Source organism: Pezoporus occidentalis, unplaced genomic scaffold (assembly GCF_034315485.1).
Source record: "Pezoporus occidentalis ecotype Australia unplaced genomic scaffold, CSIRO_AGI_Poc_V1 ctg28, whole genome shotgun sequence".
Taxonomy (NCBI): Eukaryota; Metazoa; Chordata; class Aves; order Psittaciformes; family Psittacidae; genus Pezoporus; species Pezoporus occidentalis.
The window spans coordinates 2,284,025-2,302,981 of NW_026914718.1; the positions used below are offsets into that span (position 1 = coordinate 2,284,025).

Here is an 18,957-nt window from a genome sequence, read left to right on the forward strand (position 1 = left end):
GGTAAAGTAGTGTAAAAACTGCAGAAATTGCTGTTTTGAAAAGGCAGATCAATCGCTCCAGATATTAAAGAGATAAAGAGCTGATACTGCCTTTCATGTTGAAGTGGAAAGAAACATTTTAAGAGTTGGATTTCTCTTTCCCCCAGAATTCTCTGTAGCCTGGTATCCTCCCTTTAGTGGAAAAGTGAGAATACAGGTAAAAATAACAGCTGCCTTCACTAAAACTGACAGTGAAATCCTAGCTTTGATTTGTTGAAGAGGAAGTTGATAGGGTCTGCCAGAGACTGTCCTGTGCATGTGGACAAACTGACTAGCACCATCAGCTGTAAAATGGCTAGACAACTTTTTAGTATCATAAGTTTTAGGAATTTGACTGAAAGGTATTAAGCATTGAATAGATAGCCAGGAGGATGGGTCAGTTACATCTATACATAGGAAGCAAACATTTTAAGTGAAAAATTATAAGCCCTTAAACACTGGGAGGCTGACTGCAATATGAATTTATAGACCTGCCTAGCACTAGCCCTGATAGATAGATAGATAGATAGATAGATAGATAGATAGATAGATAGATAGACAGATAGCCCAGATAGTTAGATAGTCCTGAAGATCTTCCCTTAGAATTATCTATCATATTTCATACCTGTGGTGGGAACCAGTTCCGTGATCAGTTTTCAGCCTTGCAGCAAGAGGAAGCAGCACAGCATGCAAGGCTCCTCAGCTCCTCCTTTCCCTCTCAGTTGATCCTGGTGGGAGCAACAGGTTCCAATTCTGTCTCAGAGTACAGAGATATCTGCCTGGCCTAAGACTGATTATAGGAAATCCATACAGTGTCATATAGATTAATCACAACAATCACAATGTTGTGACATGAAAAATGGTAAGAAGGACCAATGAAAACTGTTGGACTCTTTCCTGTAGATTTAATCAATTCTGATTGATAGAGCAACTATTAGGTGCCAAAGTTAAAAGTTGAAGTCAAATTAACTGCTGCCCTCTAACAAGTCTGTCTTAACAGTGAAGCATACTACAGTGACAGAAAAATAGAGATGTTACCGGCTGAAAGCATGGCAATAGATAAATGCAGCAAACATACAAGCAACAATTACCTGTTTAAGGCATAAAAAATATCTCTAAGTCTGAAGTCTATAATACCTTAGAGAAAGTGTCTCCTTTTGTTATATGTCAGTTCAGTTTAAATTCTTGATCTAAGGGCCCTTGCAGGCAGTTGGTAAAGACTTTTAAATGCTAGGCATAGTAACAAACACACAATGTCTTTCATGTCTAGGCACTGGCTTAATAATATGGGTTTGAAATTTCTTCTCCTTTCTTTCTCCCTGCCCCCAAGAAAAGAAGTGTTGTATTTAATTGGCACTGGAACACCGAGTTTCTTATTCACTAGCACTGTTTTTAGAACAGGAATATATAAACTGATTGATTCTTCTGCTGAAAGAAACACCAATGTAAAATGCATAGGCATCCCATTGACATTCCTAGCTTTTCCTAGGATCAGAAAGTAGACACAGTATGATATAGTCTATGATTATCTCTCTCCCTTGCCCTAAACCCAACTTACAACCCATCTACATAGGTTTTGTTTGCTTTCCTTCTGCTTTGGGTAGTTTACAGACTATTGTGAACAGATATGCCAAAGATTGCAAAACTGGGTGTACAACTACTTTAGGGTACCTATATTCAACAAAGCGCAATTTACAGCCTGTGGGCAGAAGCTGGCCTGGAAGATATTTCTGCAGGGCTTATACTTTTTCCTGAGAGAAATTTATTAGGCAACTAACAAAGGAAATAGATCCCAGCTAGGCAGATATCTCTGTACTCTGAGGCAGAATTGGAACCTGTTGCTCCCACCAGGATCAACTGAGAGGGAAAGGAGGATCTGAGGAGCCTTGCATGCTGTGCTGCTTCCTCTTGCTGCAAGGCTGAAAATTGATCACTGAACTGGTTCCTACCACAGGTATGGCCAAAGACCACACCTGGCCCCTCACTTAAACAAATAAGCATATGGGGGGAATTTCAGAGGTGCTCAATAATCCCACTGTCTTTTGCTTCCCTGAGAATCTGCCAATAAATAAGTCTCTTGTTTAGAGCTCTCACTATGTACATCGTTTAATATAGCTTTATTTATGTAACTAAAAAACTGTTTGAATTACTTAGTTTCCCATTATAACAGAATGGGCCATTTTGCTGGTTCTTCCAAATCTTGTTTTAACTGGCTTTATTTTAGAGTTCTAATTCAACAGCATAAACCATAATCCTAAAGAGCACGTTTTCACCCCTTTTCGTTACTGTGTTTTATAAGTAGCTTCCTCAGAACTTCATCTTCATCAAAAAAAAAAAAAAAAAGCTAATTTAGAAGTTTAGAAATTAGAGTTTAGAATTAGTTTCTTTTGGGATCACTCAGGTAAGATCCCTCCTTTTGCTTACTTCATCTTTTTTTTATATTTTACCAGCTAAAAATAGAACATTTTTCCTGCACAGATCAAGATTATACCAGTAAAAATAGACCACATTTCCTGCACAGATAAAGTATTTTCCTTCTGGTGAAAAGTAACCCTATTCATCTCTCTCCTCATCTAGATCTCTATTGAATATTCATTTCCTTTCTCTTGAAAAACAGTTAATATAATCTAATTTGTTGGTGACATTTACAGGGAATGAATGAAGACCTGTTTACTGAAACCTACATGGTTGTATTAGTTAGTTCATTTAAACCATGCTTCCAGGAAGGGATCAAGGATTAAGCAAGTAGGATCTGACATATATTCCTCGAAGGAGCTTTATCCTTTCAAATTTTTCAGAAGAAATCTGGTTAGGTTTTAATTCAATTTCTCATCAAAAATTGCCACCTGCCTTTAATTTGATGCACAACAGAAACCTGCGGACTCACAAATACTGAAGTACGTGATTATAATCATAAACTTTTTGTGCAATAGCTTTCAATCTGTTCCAACATACTGCAGAAAGGAAGGTTGACTTAACTTGAAAACAAGTTTGGTCTGGTACTGGAGAGGCAGAGCTCAAATCCTTGTTCAGGTCAAAGTTGCTGTGTCATCTTGGCCAACCACCATGTGATTCCAAAAATACTGGTGTGCCTATACTGAAAAGTTATACAGAAAAACACCACCTGCCTGCTTCACCACCTAAAGTTTATTTAAGAAGCAATGGAGAAACAGAGCTTTTCTTCACTTAGCCTGCTATCAAACCCCTCTGGGTCCACCAACTGACCGTACCATGTGCCTAAGTACAGCATTATTTATGCAGTCTGTCGCTGGATGAAACAAGCACTGTTGGAAGCAGGGACTGTATATTAAGTTCTCCTCTCGTTACTACAGACATGTATGTTCTCATTTGAGGTATTTCTAGGCCATACATTTCTGCCTACAATCTTCTCAATACCTTGCTCAGTATTTTGGCCACAGTTAGTCCCAGTCTTTGATGCTTATGTCTACCTAGTTACACTACACAGAACTCAAGTACCCATGTCATGACTGTGCATCCCATTCCTACAGGCAGAACCACAAAGGTTAGTGAGCTTTATTACATATAAATCCTCTAATGAATCTAGACCTTAGTCTTCCCTGGCTGCATTTTCCTTAAAGGAAGATGTCATGATGAACACAACAGGAATGCCAGGTTCTTGAGAAATGTTAATATAGCTGGCTACAGAAAAGCACAAAGAAGGTGATTCTGTTCAATGTGCTAGTAGCAGAAATGTATTTGATCACATTTGTCCCATTATCAGGCAGCATTCTATTGTTCTGCAAAAGATCTGTGAAATCAGTATCTGGGAGAAATGAGAGATTGAACATGGAATCGTGTCTTCCTCAACAGACGGACAGTCATTCTTTGGAAGAGTCTAATCACTAGGAAGACTCACTACCAGCAGAAATGCAGAAACAACAACATAAGCACTTCTTTTTGGTAAAAGGAAGCTACAGGGATACAGAGACAGTAGAAAGCCTAAAGCACATACCTAGGCATGATAATTATTATTACTATTGATTTCCAGGGATTTCACAGCACTATTATTTTTTTCCAAGCCTTACAGAGCAACTTATAACTATTACAAGACTACTTTTACTGTTTTAGACTTACAACTCAATTTCTTTAGACTCTCACCAGTATGAATATTCTGCATGAGAGAGTTCAAAACAGGCTCTCTTTAAAATTGTAATGATTCCTAAAGAAAAGATGTAAATTCAGCAGGAACTACAGCAAGCCAATTTCTGCTTCAAGTTGAACCCCATCCACAAACAGCTAACAGTCCTTACTTGTAGCCATGTTTTATGTAAGACAAACCACTTATTCTGGAGATTTTATTGTCTGCCTGTATGTATAAAAGGTGGACCCAGCATTTTAGCAAGACAAGAATTTAGTCCAAACTATTACTACAGAAAACTATTGCCAGATTATGGTTATTCTACAGTTTTTACAGCACCTCTTTCTAACAGATCCAGTGGAAATTCTAGTAATCCAACAGGATTTGCTGTCCTCCAGTTTCAGATACATATACTGCTAATGAACTGACTGGATTTGCTCACAGCTCGATACCCGATTTCAAATTCAGAGCTGCAGTCTTAAAACTGGTCATAATCATAGCTGTACTATACACAAAGAGATTTCTACAACTGTTTTGCTTCTAGTCTCTGAAAAATATTTAAAGCGTATGTCATAACTACTTATTATAGCATTATGTCATATCACAGTATCACACAGTATCACAGTATGCTGGAGATTGGAAGGGACCTCAAAAGATCATCTATATCTATGAAGTATCAGCATGCCTATTCATTAGAGTATATAGTCAAATAAAACCAGATACAGAGACAGTCTATCTGTCTGGATAGTGATGATCCATTTTCTTTCAACAGGAAAAAGATGACTACAAGGAATAATATTTGCATCTGAGAGATCCATCTTTAATGAACAACAATGTAAGTGTGTGGTGTACTTTAATTTGAAGGCTGAAAGTAACAGCAGTAACATTAACAGGTTTTGAAAAAACATGATTTTTTTGTTGCACTGGTTAAAATTTTAGTAAACGGTAAAGTTGAGATGACATCCAGTTTTGTTTAATTTTGAGAATGACCACATAGTGATAGCTTCATTAAGAACAGCACTGCTCATTCAGGAGAAGGCTATTTATTGGTCACAGAATTATTAAGGATATCTATCAGTCACAGAAAAATAATCTGCAAAAAACCCTGTCTTTTTCAGTTATCAACTGATGAGAAAGACTAAGTGATGAACAAGTGATAGATTCATCAACGGAGTTTGGCTTCAAATCTCAGCTCAGTAAATAGGGAGTTACTATTTCAACAGTGTTATGGGATCAGGTCCCATTCAGCATCTATTACAAGAGTATAAATTTCATGTCCAAGAGAGCTTTATGGACATTTGCTCACAGCCCATCTCCCCCAGAGTAGGATAAGAATGAAATAATAATTAAGCACAAATATAATATAAGCTGCACATTCAGTCAAGCCCCCTGAGAAAAGTAAAGCACATAAGAAAAAATATAAAAATGAATTTCCACGAAAAGCTTTTGTCATGACTTTTAAACTGTAGATGATTCTATTTGATGAAATTGTTCCTTTATCAGTGATGTGGTATCAGACAGCAAAAAACATTATTTAAATAAGATTTTAGAAGTTCATCACTGTTGATCAACTTTCCTTCAAATCCTTTTCCTACTAATCTTAGTGGATTAGTAAATGTAGGTAGGTGTGTGCCTCTGTGACAGTAACCCCTTCCTCTCTTATTTACTGACCACAGAAATCTCTCTGGAGCTCCTAGCGTGTACCTTGGCAATCCACTGACTCACAATCATGCTGGCTGAAGAAGGTCATCAGATTTGAGGCTGCAAGGGTTAACAAGTAAAGTTTGTCCAGCCATACCTAAGGGTGACTCGAGCAGGAGTAAGTAGGAGTAAAGAAGAATAAGTGGGTTTGATCAGCATGGAATCCCAAAACCGTTGCTGGATCAACTGGACACTCTCCCATGTCAGATCAGGGATTACAATTACCAAAGATGAGCATGGAATGGGAATGTACAATCTGCACTTCTCCTTCCAGGGATGATAGTTCAGTCTCCTTCTCTGTATAACTACCTAAAGACAGCTAGGAAAAACTGTTAGACCTTTATGATACTGTTGACGTTGCTGGTGATGTTATTCAGATGCAAAGGAACTTCATTGATTGGTTTTTAAAATTAATGAAATTATGAAAAGCGATGTTCTAACACACACCTGGCAATTAGTTTGCAAAACTGGTACCATGAGTGCAGAAAACTGCCAGTTTATGTCTATTCAAGAATCTCAACATTTTGATGCTAGCTCAGTATAATGAGACAGGCCCTTGCACATGTTCAAATGAGGATCTGATGGATCAGCAGGCAGAGTGAGGCTAAAGATTAATTCCCTTGGCAGGAGAGCCCCATTCCTGAAGGGTTTTAGGAAAAAGACAGTCTCTAAGTAGCAAGGATTTCAAATAACATGGAATTCAGAAGTTAAACACTATGTTTTGTGTGACACTTGAAGATGAACAGGATGCTTTCCTCTTTGGAAAAGACCCCACAAGGGGAATATATGAGAAAAGAGCACATCCTGGGATTCACTATACTCTGAGTGGGATCACTGTATGGGAATGAACTCCATAAAATTAGGCTCCGTAATTATAAAAAGGATATTAATATATTTGAATGCACCATGAGAAGGGCAACAAAGTGGGGCAGGGGCTGGATTGCAAGTCCTGTGAGGAGCATCTGAGGACTTGGGTTTATCTGGTTGGGATAGGAGGCTGAGGGACAACTTCACTGCTCTACAGCTTCCTGAAGAGGGGAAGTGGAGAGGGATGTGCTGAGCTCTTCTCCCTGGTATCCAGTGCCAGGATGTCTGGGGATGGCTCAAAGCTGTGTCCAAGAGGGGAGGTTTGGACTTGACATGAGGAAGCATTTCTTTACCCAGAGGGTGGTTAAAACCTGGAACAGGTGCTTGGTGCCCCATGCTGTCAGTGTCTAACAGGCATTCAGACAATGCCTTTAATGCCTTCAATTCACTTTTGGTCAGGTAGTTGGACTACATGGTCTTTGTAGGTCCCTTTCAACACAACTGTTCTACTTCAGTTCATTCCCTGCACTCATCGTGAGTTGAATAATGATGATACTTCTTTGCCTGAAATGCCAAGGGGGTTTCCAACTATGAAGAGACACAAATCACAAAGGTTGCAAGTGGAAACAAGATTTATTTTTTCTTTCCATTATGTTATTTTCCTTTCCATAACTTTGTTGCATACCTATCCTTTCTGAGACATTAGTCTCCTTTTTGTTATGCTACTTTGTGTTATGTTACATTCTGTTAATTTCCTATTACTTTCATTCCCATTCCTTTCCTTGCTCTTAGTATTTTCTTTCTTCCGTTATGTTGACTTCCTTTCCATTAATTTCCTTTCCGTTGCTCTCCCTTCCATTATGTTTTGATTCCAATAAGACCGTTTCCATTGTGTTATGATACTTTCAGTTCCTTCCTTTCTTTCCTTCCTGTTCTGTTCCATTCTGTTACTTTCCTAAAAAGGAAATTTTATGAACTGTGGTTATTTCCTGTTCCTTTACACTCCTTTCAGTTCTGCTCCATTATGTTATTCTCCTTTGTTAGGTTACTCTCATTTCTGTTCAATTGCAGTATGTTTCTTTACGTTCCTTTCTGTAACTTAACTTTCTTCTGTTACCATTCTTTCCGGTATGTTATTCTACTTTCCTTCCTGTGTTATTCTTTGCATTCTGTTAGGTTACTTTCAGTTATGTTATGCTCCTTTCCTTCCTGCTCCGCTATGTTCCTTTCCTTTTATTTTTGTTCTGTTATATTCTTTTCCTTTCCATTCCATGTCTTTCCTTTCTGTTTCTCTCCATTACATTCTCTCTGGTCTTCCGTTACAGTAATTTTCTTCCCGCTACTTTCTGTTACTTTACCCCCCATTATTTTCCTTTCCACCGCATTCTTTTCTGTTCCGTTCCATTACTTTCAGTTACGTTACCTTTCTTTTCCTTTTGGTTATGTTAACTCTGCTTTCTGTTACTGTCTCTTCTGTTACTTTCCTTTCCTCTCCATTACATTATTTTCTGTTATGCTGCTCTCCTTTCTGTTACATTATTTTGCTTTCCAATACTTTCCTTTCCATTCCATTGTGCTACTTTCAGTTATGCCACGTGCCTTTCCTTTCCTTCGTGTTCCGTTCCATTTCTTTTGTTTCTGTTATTTAATTTCCTTTCCTAAAAGGAAACTTCATAAAGTACAGTATTTTATTTCCTGTTCAGTTGTGTTCCTTTCCTCTTATTTTTGTTGTTATGTTCTTCTTTGTTATGTCTCCTTTCATGTCTGTTCCATTGCAATACATTTCTTTCCTCTCCATTGTGCTACTTCCCTTTCTCTTACTTTTTTTTCCCTGTAACTTTCCTTTGTTGCCATTCTTTCCGTAATGGTACTCTTCTTTCCATTATGTGATTTATTTCCCATGTCATTCCTTTCCATTCTGTTGGTTTCAGTTATGTTCCTTTCTTTTTATTTTTGTTCTGTTATGTTCTTCTCCTTTCCGTTATGTTCCTTTCCTTCAGTTCCTCTTCCGTTACTTTCCTTTCCTTTCTGTTACTCTCCGTTATGTTCTCTCTGATCTCCCATTATGTTCGTTTCCTTCCTGTGACTTCACTTTCTGTTACTTTACTCTGTTATTTTACTTTCTGCTACATTCTTTTCTGTTCCATTCTATTTCTGTCAGTTACATTTCCGTTTCTTTCAGATATATTACATTAGCTTTCTGTTACCTTCCTTCCCATACTATCCTTTCTTCTGTTACCTTCCTTTCCTTTCCATCGTATTATTTTCCATTATGTTACTCTTCATTAAGTTATTCTGCTTTCCAATACATTCTTTTCCATTCCACTGGGTTACTTTTAGTTATACCACGTGCCTTTCCTTTCCTTCCTGTTCCATTCCGTCTTTTGTTATTTTATTTCCTAAAAAGGAAACTTCATAAAGTATGATATTTTATATCCTGTTCCATTACGTTCCTTTCATTTTAATTTTTTTCTTTTTGTTCCTCTTTGTTATTTTACTCTCTTTTCATGTCTGTTCCATTGTAATACGTTCTTTCCTTCTCTCTCCATTATGCTTCTTTCCTTTTCATCTCCATTGTGCTACTTACCTTTCTCTTACTTACTTTTCTGTCATTCCTTTCCATTCTGCTAGTTTCAGTTACGTTTCTTTCCTTTTATTTTTGTTCCGTTATGTTCTTCTTCTTTCCTTAATGTTCCTTTCATTCCTCCTCCGTTACTTTCCTTTCCTTTCTGTTACTCTCTGTTATGTTTTCTCTGGACTCCCATTACGTTCATTTCCTTCCTGTGCCTTAACTTTCTGTTACTTTACTCTGTTATTTTACTTTCCTCTACATTCTTTTCTGTTCCATTCCATTTGTCAGTTACATTACCATTTCTTTCAGATACATTACATTAACTTTCTGTTACCTTCCTTCCCGTACTATCCTTTCTTCTGTTACCTTCTTTTCCTTTCCATTATTTTCCATTATGTTACTCTCCATGATCTTATTTTGCTCTCTACTATGTTCCTTTCCATTCCGTTACTTTCAGTTATGTCGCGTTCCTTTCCTTCCTGTTGTGTTACTTTCCTTTTATTTCCTATTACTTTATTTCTTCTCCTAAAAGGAAACTTTATAAATATGGTATTTTATTTCCTGTTCCACTACGTTCCTTTCCTTTCATTTTTGTTGTCATGTTCTTCTTTCTGTTACTTTACTCTCCTTTAGCGTCTGTTCCATTGCAATACATTTCTTTCCTTTCCTCTCCATTATGCTACTTTTCCTTTGTTACTTACTTTCCTTTCTGTAACTTAACTCTCTTCTGTTAGCGTTCTTTCCGGTATGTTACTCTACTTTCCGTTATGTTGTTTTCCTTCCTGTGTTATTCCTTTCCATTCTGTTACGTTGCTTTCAGTTATGTTACGTTCCTTTCCTTTCGTTTCCTCTCTGTTATGTTCCTTTCACTTTTGTTCCGTTATGTTCTCTTTTCCATTATGTTCCTGTCCTCTTGTTCCTCTTATATTACTTTCCTTTACATTCCTTTCCTTTCTGTTACTCTTCATTATGTTCTGTCCTTTCTTCTGCTACGTTATTTTCCTTTCCGCTACTTAACTTTGTTACTTTATCCTTCATTATTTTCCTTTCCATTATGTTCTTTTCTGTTCCATTCCATTACTTTTGGTTACGTTACCTTTCCTTTCCAGTACTTTCGTTCCTGTTACTTTCCCTTCTTCTTTTACGTTCCTTTCCTTTCCATTACTTTGTTCTCCGTTGCATTACTCTCCTTTCCATTGCATTATTTTCCTTCCTGCTGTGGTCCTTTCCATTCCAATCCATTACTTCCAGTTACGACACTTTCCTTTCCATTCCTTCCTGTTCTGTTACATTCCTTTTTTATGCTCCTGTTATTTTATTTCCTTTTGTAAAAAGGAAATTTTATAAAGTATGTTCCTTTGTTTCCTGTTCCATTACATTACTCTCATTTCTATTCCATTGCAGTGTTTCTTTTTCTTCCTCTCTGTTCTCTTTTCTTTCTGTTATTCACTTTTTCTGTTACTCAGCTTTCTTCTGTTACCATTCTTTCCTGTCCATTACGCTCCTTTCTTTTCCGTTATTTTACTCTTCCATTACATTATTTTCCTTCCTGCTATGTTCCTTTCCGTTCTGTTCCGTTACTTTCAGTTACGTTACTTAGCTTTCCATTACCTTCCTTTCCTTTTGTTTCTCTTCCGGGATGAATGGAAAGTGCTCTTGTGCCAGCCTGGTGCTGGCGTTGCACACAGGGAGAGCTGGAAAGTGGCAGCTGCTGATGGGCAGCAAGGCTGGAGCCCTTCCAAGCACAGGCTGCTGTGCACAAGCAAGAACCCCCAGGGAATGGAGCCAAGAGATGAGCATAGCTTGCTCCCGCTCCAAGCTTGCACTGGGCAATGGAGCCAGAGAAAGCCAGGGCACAAGCTGTGCCCTGGAGGTGTGCAAGCAACAGGCAAGAACCGAGCCCAAAGGACCCTGACAAGGGGCTGTGCTCAGTGCAACAGAGGACAAGCAGCAACCCCCAGGGGCTACCCTGGGAGTCACAAAAGCTGCCTCCCCCCAGATGTGGGGCACGAGGGGCACCCGCGTGGAGCAGGAGCAGCAGCCTTTGGGCCACCATAGCCCAGAGGAGCCCTGTCAAGGGGCTGGCTCACTGCTGCAGAGGAAGGCAAAAAAACCCCCGGGGACACTTGCAGGCCCCCATCGGGGGAAAAAAAGCCTTCCCCCCCCAGCTGCAGGACACGAGGCGCCACCTTCGTGGTGCATGAGCAGCCAGAATGGACCAGAGGAGCCCTAACAAGTGGTCTTGCTCGATGCTCAGAGGAAGGCAAAAAAACCCCGGGCCCAGTGCCAATCTGCCCGGGGGAAAATTCCTTCCTGACCCCAACACTGGCGATCGGCTATCCCTGAGCATGTGAGCAAGACCTGCTCCTGGTCCAAAGGCTGATCACGTCTCCCAGAAGACCACCAAGCCCTGTCCTCCCTCAACCCAGAGTCACCTCAGGGGCTTCCAAGAGTGGCCAAAGGTCCCCATCCTGATAGACCCTGTGGGCAAGAATCCTCCCTCGCTATGCCTGACGGCACCAGTGGCTGCTCCAAAGTGCTGAGATTCCTGGAAACATCTCTGCATCTCTGCTTATGGCTGCTGTTCCTGGCTCTGCAGGGGATGAGGATGATGAGCTCCGCCGTGCTCCTCAAGGTGGCATTCCTTGGTCTGGCCACAGCTATCCAGCTGAAAAGAACTGCTATCCCTCCTGTCAGCTAAGAAGCTGGTCCTGCCAGGAGCTGGCCTCCAGCAGCCTAGACCAGGCACTGGTCTTCCTTCCTCAAGGTCCCTCCAAGTAACTCCACCAGCTCCTCAAGGACTTCCTCTCGGATGTCCTCGGGCTGCCCTGGGCCATCTCTGCCAGGGGACACAGGAGGCTGCTCCCTTTTATTCTGTTCCATGGCATTGTGACTGCTGTGTTGCTGGGTGGTGTCACAATGACATGGGGGTGACCAGCCCCACCATGCCCAGCCACACCCACTGCCACTCAGCCCAGCAGCCTTCAGAGGAAGCCTATGGGATTAAAGCCAAATGCTGGCACTCTGTCATACAGTGCATCACCACATCAGGTAAGCAGCAATCACCCAGATTGTTGTTCTGCTGCACAAAGCTGGTTACTTACATTGATTCTTTAACATGAACTTATCACCAAAAATTGATGTCTAATTCATCTCACCGTGTACAGAGAGAATCCCACAGTTCACCCATTCGTGAAACACGAGAAGCAGCCACAGGTACATTCTTGCTACTGCATTTTTTCACTCATTTCTGTCATTTCATCTCTTAGGGTACACAAAGATTTTTGTTAAAATTGGCATAAGTTCTGCGTAATTTACAATGACAGATTGCACACTATGTTTTGAAACCATTTCAGTATCTCCTCATTGTGATTTCATGATTAAAATCCGTAATTCTAGCCACAACAAAGTCAGGTGAGCTTTGGAATTCTCCAAGGCTTCTGGGATAAATTAGTTGTGAGTTATAATTCACGTTCAAAGTCCTATGCTAAAATCCTAAAGTACAACTGTAACATCTGGCCTGTGACTAGTTAAGTTTGTTAATGATAAGTAAAGGAGGTATACAGAGACCTGTGCTGTCACAAGCAGTATAGCATGTTGATCAGTGCGAAAACAAAGCAAGTTGCATTGCTAATACAATTAAAGGTGATTAAGATACACAAACAGGGGTGACTGTTTATCCTCAGTAGCATTTTCGCTGCCTGTAATTGCTGTATATATATACCTGAATGAAATTCTATGCACTTTTACTATTTGGTCACCAGTAAAAAGAGGATGTTCCTTAGCTTTGGTCATCACTTTGAATAAGATCTCGGCTTGTAGTCTTTGCAATAGCAAAATGCTGATATGAGGAGAGGAAGACTGAAAACAATGAGGCACTGGTTTAATACTCTTATCTCCCAAGTACAAGTGTAATGCTCTAATGTGACTATTCTAACATCCTAAAAAAATACTAGAACAGAAATGCAGAAACCTTTTCCATACCTGTCAGGTGTTCAGTTTGGCAGAACATGGAGCAGTTAGCTCCAGGCAGCTGCAACAAGAGAACCTGCCACAGTTTTTGTCATGTTCCTATAGAGAGAACTGTCCCCTCCTTACTATCTGCTGTAGCTAATGATGAAAAATGCCACCATTCACAACTTCACCTTTTCTTCCCTCAACCAAATGGCTGAAGTCTGCAGTAAGAATAATTCATTGTGACAGCTTATCTTTTTGCCCAGTGGGGGTCTTCACTGAAGTGTGGCTATGAAAGCAATTTCCATGCTGATGATGACTGAAGCCTTTATGATTCAGAGCTAAACAAGTTACAAAAGGCAGGAGGATACCAGTATCACAGTCACAAATATCTTCCCATTTCAAAGGAAATGAAATTAAGCTAATATATAGTACACATGGTACTTGGATCCTTTAAAAGAAAGCCACAGAAAAGATGTTATATATAGTGGCATATGGTAATAGAAGTGCTTGTAAACTCTTATTTGCAGATGTTCATAAGAAAGCCATACAAATCAGTCACATCTAAAGCTTGGCATTATTACTTCTTAGTCAAAGGGTTTGCTTCAAAGTGCAGACTACAAAGAAATAAATTTGATCATGGTAAAACAACAAACTGGATTACGTCTCAATCCTTAAAAAAACCCCAAATCAACCCTAAGAAAATTCTTTGGATAATATCCTAATTTCCTTTGATTGTTTCAGAATAACAACTGTTACTCTGTAACACAGACTTCCAGTGCCTACGAGGCATAAATATAAGATACATAGTTTTATATACATATGTTTTATATAATCAGGATGATGTAAGTGTCCAAGGTGGCAGAAGAAAGAGAGTGAGACTCCATTTCCTTAGAGAAAGCATATATGCAGAAACATACATAAACCAGTGTTATTTATATTAAAATATATAATGAATACAAATATTATGAGGTATATAAAATAAGTCCAATATATAAAGCATAATATTTTAACACAGTAAAAGGTATTTCATATAATACCATATATGGCATATGGTATTATAATGAATAACAATATATATTATTATACCTTATAAAAAGAAATACCATATGAATAGTAACTTCTATATGAAGTTCAACTCAAAAGTAAGCTGCCTGACATATAGGAAGCTTTAAGTTCTGTTTTTCAACAGTGCATTGTAAACCTGATTCTAGTTAACTTACATTCTAAGTTAATTGTAACTACATTGTAATACATTGCAAAAGCCTAATTCTAATTACTTTCCCTATGATGATGGAATTCTTTCTAATAGATGCTGGCATAAACAGGATCAATACAAACTGTCACATAAACAGATTTATCCACCGGGGAAAAAGCAGGGACTTAACTAGATGTATCTTCCCATCCTTTCTTCCAAGTCCATTTACATTCCCAAAACCAGGTATTCAAAATAAAAGTGAGCAATTCAAACTCTCAAGTACTAACCCATGAGACCTTTCTAATTTCAATTGTATGTGAGGAGATAAAACAAACTTCTTCCCTATGACAGCAACTCTTCGCTTCCTCTTTTCACTATGACTTCAGACCTCAACAGGTCCATGAGAAGCAGCAATGTAAAACAGCCACACACACCAGGACAACAACCCACTGGTACACCACATGCTCCTTCACACTGATATTGCTAAAATGGAATACTGGGTCTGATTGGGATGAAGTTTCCAGTTTACTGTCTTCACAGCAGCCCGTATGGTGCTGTTCTTCAGTTTGGGTAAACCACTGTTGATAACACACCACTGTTTTGGATCCTACTGAACAGAGCTTGCACAGCACCAGGGATTTAGCTCCACACTCTCCGCCATAAAGGCCAGAAGGAAGGGGGTGGGAGAAGTTAGGAGGTGACACAGCTGGGACAGTTGACCCAAACTGACCATAGCAGTATCCCATACTCTGCACTGTCATGCTCAGCAATAAAATCTCAGGGAATGGAGGAGGAAGGGGTGGGGATGTTTCTCTTTCCAAACAGGCATTATAGTTGCTGAGACCCCATTTCCCCAGAAGCAGCTAGACAACTGCCTACCAATGAGTAGTACTGAATGAATTCCTCTTCTCACTTGCCTGCATGTGCAGGTTTTGCGTTTCTTATTAAACTGCCATTCTTATTAAACTATCAACTTAATCCAAAAGTCTTTTCACTTGTAAGAGTCTTTTCACTTTCCCCTCCTCCCCACACCATCTCCTGGAAGAGAGGAGTGAGAAAAAGGTAGGGCAGATGTTTGGCTCCTGACTACAGTCAACTCACAACTTGTTTACTGCAAACCGATGTCTACATTTCAGGAAGAGAGGCATTTTGTAAGACCAAAGCAGTATGCTGCATTTTGTTTTTCTCTTAGTAACATTAATCTCTTTGAGATTCTCTTGCCTTCAGCAGGAAATCAAAAGCACACACTTTTCTTTACCTTAACTATGCCACTCTTTGCTAATACCCAGAGTCATTCAGCCTGTGGAATATCCATCCTTGGACATTCTCAAAACTCTACTGACTGTGGCCCTGAGCAACCTGACACAGCTTTGAAGCTGGCTCTGCATTATGAGCGGGGCTCGGACCACATCAACTCCATTGGTTGCTCCTTACCTGAATCCTTGTAGGGTTCTATGATCTTGTCATTTCTGCTTCTTTCTAAATTCTAAAAAGCCATCTTCAGCTTTCCAGCAAACTTGTAATGAATTTAATACGTAGGCAATTCTCATAAGCCAAGCAGCCTGCATTCAGGAGTTGGGCTAATTGCTCTTTGCTGTCTTTCCTCATGTTTTCTTTTTTGCCATCAAAGAAGAAAATATTACTCAGGAGGAAGAGAAATTAACCCAGGTAAGTGATTGAAAAGGCAGGGATCAAAGCAAAAGCCTGCCATAATTCGGAACTACTCTTCTCAGTTTGGAAAAAAGAAAACCAACCCAACCACCAGGCATTATTTTAATACAGTTTAAGCATTTATTACATAAACAGTTGTGCAAGCATGTGGACCTATTTTAGTACTCTGCGGAATTCAGTGAAGCCAGAAGACACTGATGCCACCTCTTCTGTATCACTGTACAGTCTCAGAACATGCAGGACAAAGAATCACAGATTCATAGAATAGTTTGGGTTGGAAAGGACCTTAAGATCATCCAGTTCCAACCCCCTGCCATGGGCAGGGACACCTCACACTAGACCATGTCACCCAAGGCTCTGCCCAACCTGGCCTTGAACACTGACAGGGATGGAGCATTTACCACTTGCTTGGGCAGCATGCATCAGTGTATCAGAGTATCAGCGATGTCTCCACAACTTACCGATCAATAATGGCACACATGTCAATGGTGACATTGGCAAAGCTTCCCAGTTGGCCTTGCTCCACTGCGTGTAAATCCACCAGCTGATCATCCACATGAATAAACTGCATGCACCCTTGAAATGAATGCTGGAATAGCAAGTGATCCGAGTCATTCATCTGTACAGGAAACCCTGTAAAGCAGCAGGATAAAGAGCATTATTCACTTCATGTACTACTGCTCAAACCCGTACTTTTACCACAGGAAAAGACATGTTTTATAGATGGGGAAAGAAAAAGGCAAGGTGGGAAAGAAATATTATATAGTTATTAGATTACATTGTAAGGTTATTGATTTAAGTCATTGGGAACTACCTGCAAGAATTCATACAGTACAGTTGATTATTCTTTCATTAGTTGTGTCTACAGGATGGAAATCTTCTGCTAACCTTCTCCTCCCCCCGCCTTCTAGTGCTGTTTCTCATTATTTCTCTCTTCACACAAAGATTAAGGGAATAGGAAGAATATCCGTCTTGCTGTACTTCAGGAATCACATTCCCACTTCTTAGATTTTTCTGGGCAAAACGCATTCCATGTGTTCCATTAAATGAATTTCTAGACAAGTTTCTCTAGAACTAGCCTTCCTCGGCAATGTACGTGTGTTGGAAACTTTCTGCAAACTTGAAACTAGCCCTAAAATCTAATGTCCTGGCCCACTTCTGAGGAATGTGAGAACATTCTGTCAGATTTCCATTCTTGCTCTCAATACATTCATTTATCTGTCTTTCTGAAGGTGTTCTATAAGAGATGAGAATGAATTAGTGTCTTGACTCATGTTAAAAGGCAGGGACACAGAGGATGTTTGTATGTAGTTGTTTAACTGAATGCCCTTTGGAAGTGACTGTGTTGATTTACTTGTGAAAAATGTCATGGATAAGACAGGATCTCCTGGATAAGTGGAGAGCCTCATTCATTGCTTATAAATCTTAAGCAAGATTTAACTCCCTGGAAAAGCTTCAGGAAAAGAATTTAGACAGAATCTGTTTAAGTTGAGAACAGGAAGAAAGGGAGAGCAGCCAGCATTTTACTGGCAAAGAAAGGAAAAGTGTGAAAAATGCATAATGGATTTACAGATTTCAGCTAGAAAGATGACTAGCCCTGCAGTTCTTGACTGACACATTGGTTTTCGTGCCTAAGACAGCTCCCATTCCTTCTCTCATTTTCCTACCCAACTTGCTGATCTCCAATGCCTTCCATCCTTCTTCAGTAAATGGAAACAGCTATTCATGGAGATAGGAGAATAATGGATTATCCAACTAATATTGTTTGAACAGCAGCAGGAAAAAGGAATAAAAGTCTTTCTAAATTCTGCTCCTGAATACAGTTTATCATGTGACACAAAAGGACTGGCTAAAAGAGGTCAGTGAATAGAGGGCAGAAACAAGCAACTGGCACTTGAGGACAGACGCTGCTTAATGTGGCACCTATTAATAAAACAAAACCCAGATACATATAAAGTCTTCCCCAAAATATAATTAAGACCCATTTTAACTGAACGGTTTTGCCAGAACATTCATGGCCAAAGGCTTGTCTTGAGGTCATATCACCCAACAATACAAGGAGCCATAAACTACAATGAGGAAGATTATTAATCCCCTCACACTAATACACATCAGATGGAAAAGGACTAACTCCAAAGTATTCCCCAGTTGCCTAACTAATGCACAAAAACCTCATCAGACCAACTGCCCCCCACCAAAATCGTGCTAATCCCAGACTGAGGATTGTTAGTTTGGATTGGCAGGAGAGTCAAGCCATAGGGACAGGATTTCTGTTCTCTTCCCAGCATGTGCACTGGCTAGTGACTTATGTGAAGAAGAGAGGATAGGGCTTTCAGAAACCTGCTTCCTACTTCTTTTAACTTGTTCTTTCCAGTGACTGACTAAATTCAGCTGAGGCTTTACAGTAGACAACAGTACAGAGCAACTGAAGGTGCAATTCCCTGTTGTTTGGTGGATACAAGCACAATAGTAAACCCAGCAAAGCCAAGGACATTATATGGCTGTATCTGAATATGATGAAAGATTATCCATCATCTTTCAAGCACTAACTGAAAAATAAGATGAAAACCTAGAGACACAATTAAATTTCCATATCAAAACCAGTATGAACCAAGTAACTAAGCCGCAAATTAGATTCAGCAATATATTCCAAGTTACTACCAACATTTGATAGCATTTGAGAACTGAACACAGAGGCATTTTAATACAGGATTCTCAGCTTCACTGCATCTGAAGTATCACTACACTCTAACGAGCACACGGTTATTATTGGTCTCTGCTGCTGGCTTGACCCTGCAAACAGAGAAGTAGAAGCTGGGTCCCTCAGCCTGGGCAGAGACCCCAGGTCCCTGGTTCCCAGGCTGGGCTCCACTGGCTGGGGTGGGAGGGAGTTGTAGGTTGGAGTGGCTGAAGCGGGCGGCTGCTCCTAACCTAACT

The 18,957-nt window shown here is 39.8% G+C and overlaps 1 protein-coding gene across 6 annotated transcripts in view; it reads right to left on the minus strand.

The window, feature by feature from the left end:
• The window catches only part of CNTNAP2 (contactin associated protein 2), a 1,014,729-nt gene that overhangs the window by 379,404 nt on the left and 616,368 nt on the right, over positions 1–18,957 (minus strand). For all 6 annotated transcript variants that reach the window (XM_062625371.1, XM_062625372.1, XM_062625373.1 and 3 more), the window contains one exon: positions 16,482–16,653. In XM_062625371.1, coding sequence (XP_062481355.1) covers positions 16,482–16,653 — 172 coding nt within the window. The remainder of the gene's footprint in view (positions 1–16,481; positions 16,654–18,957) is intronic.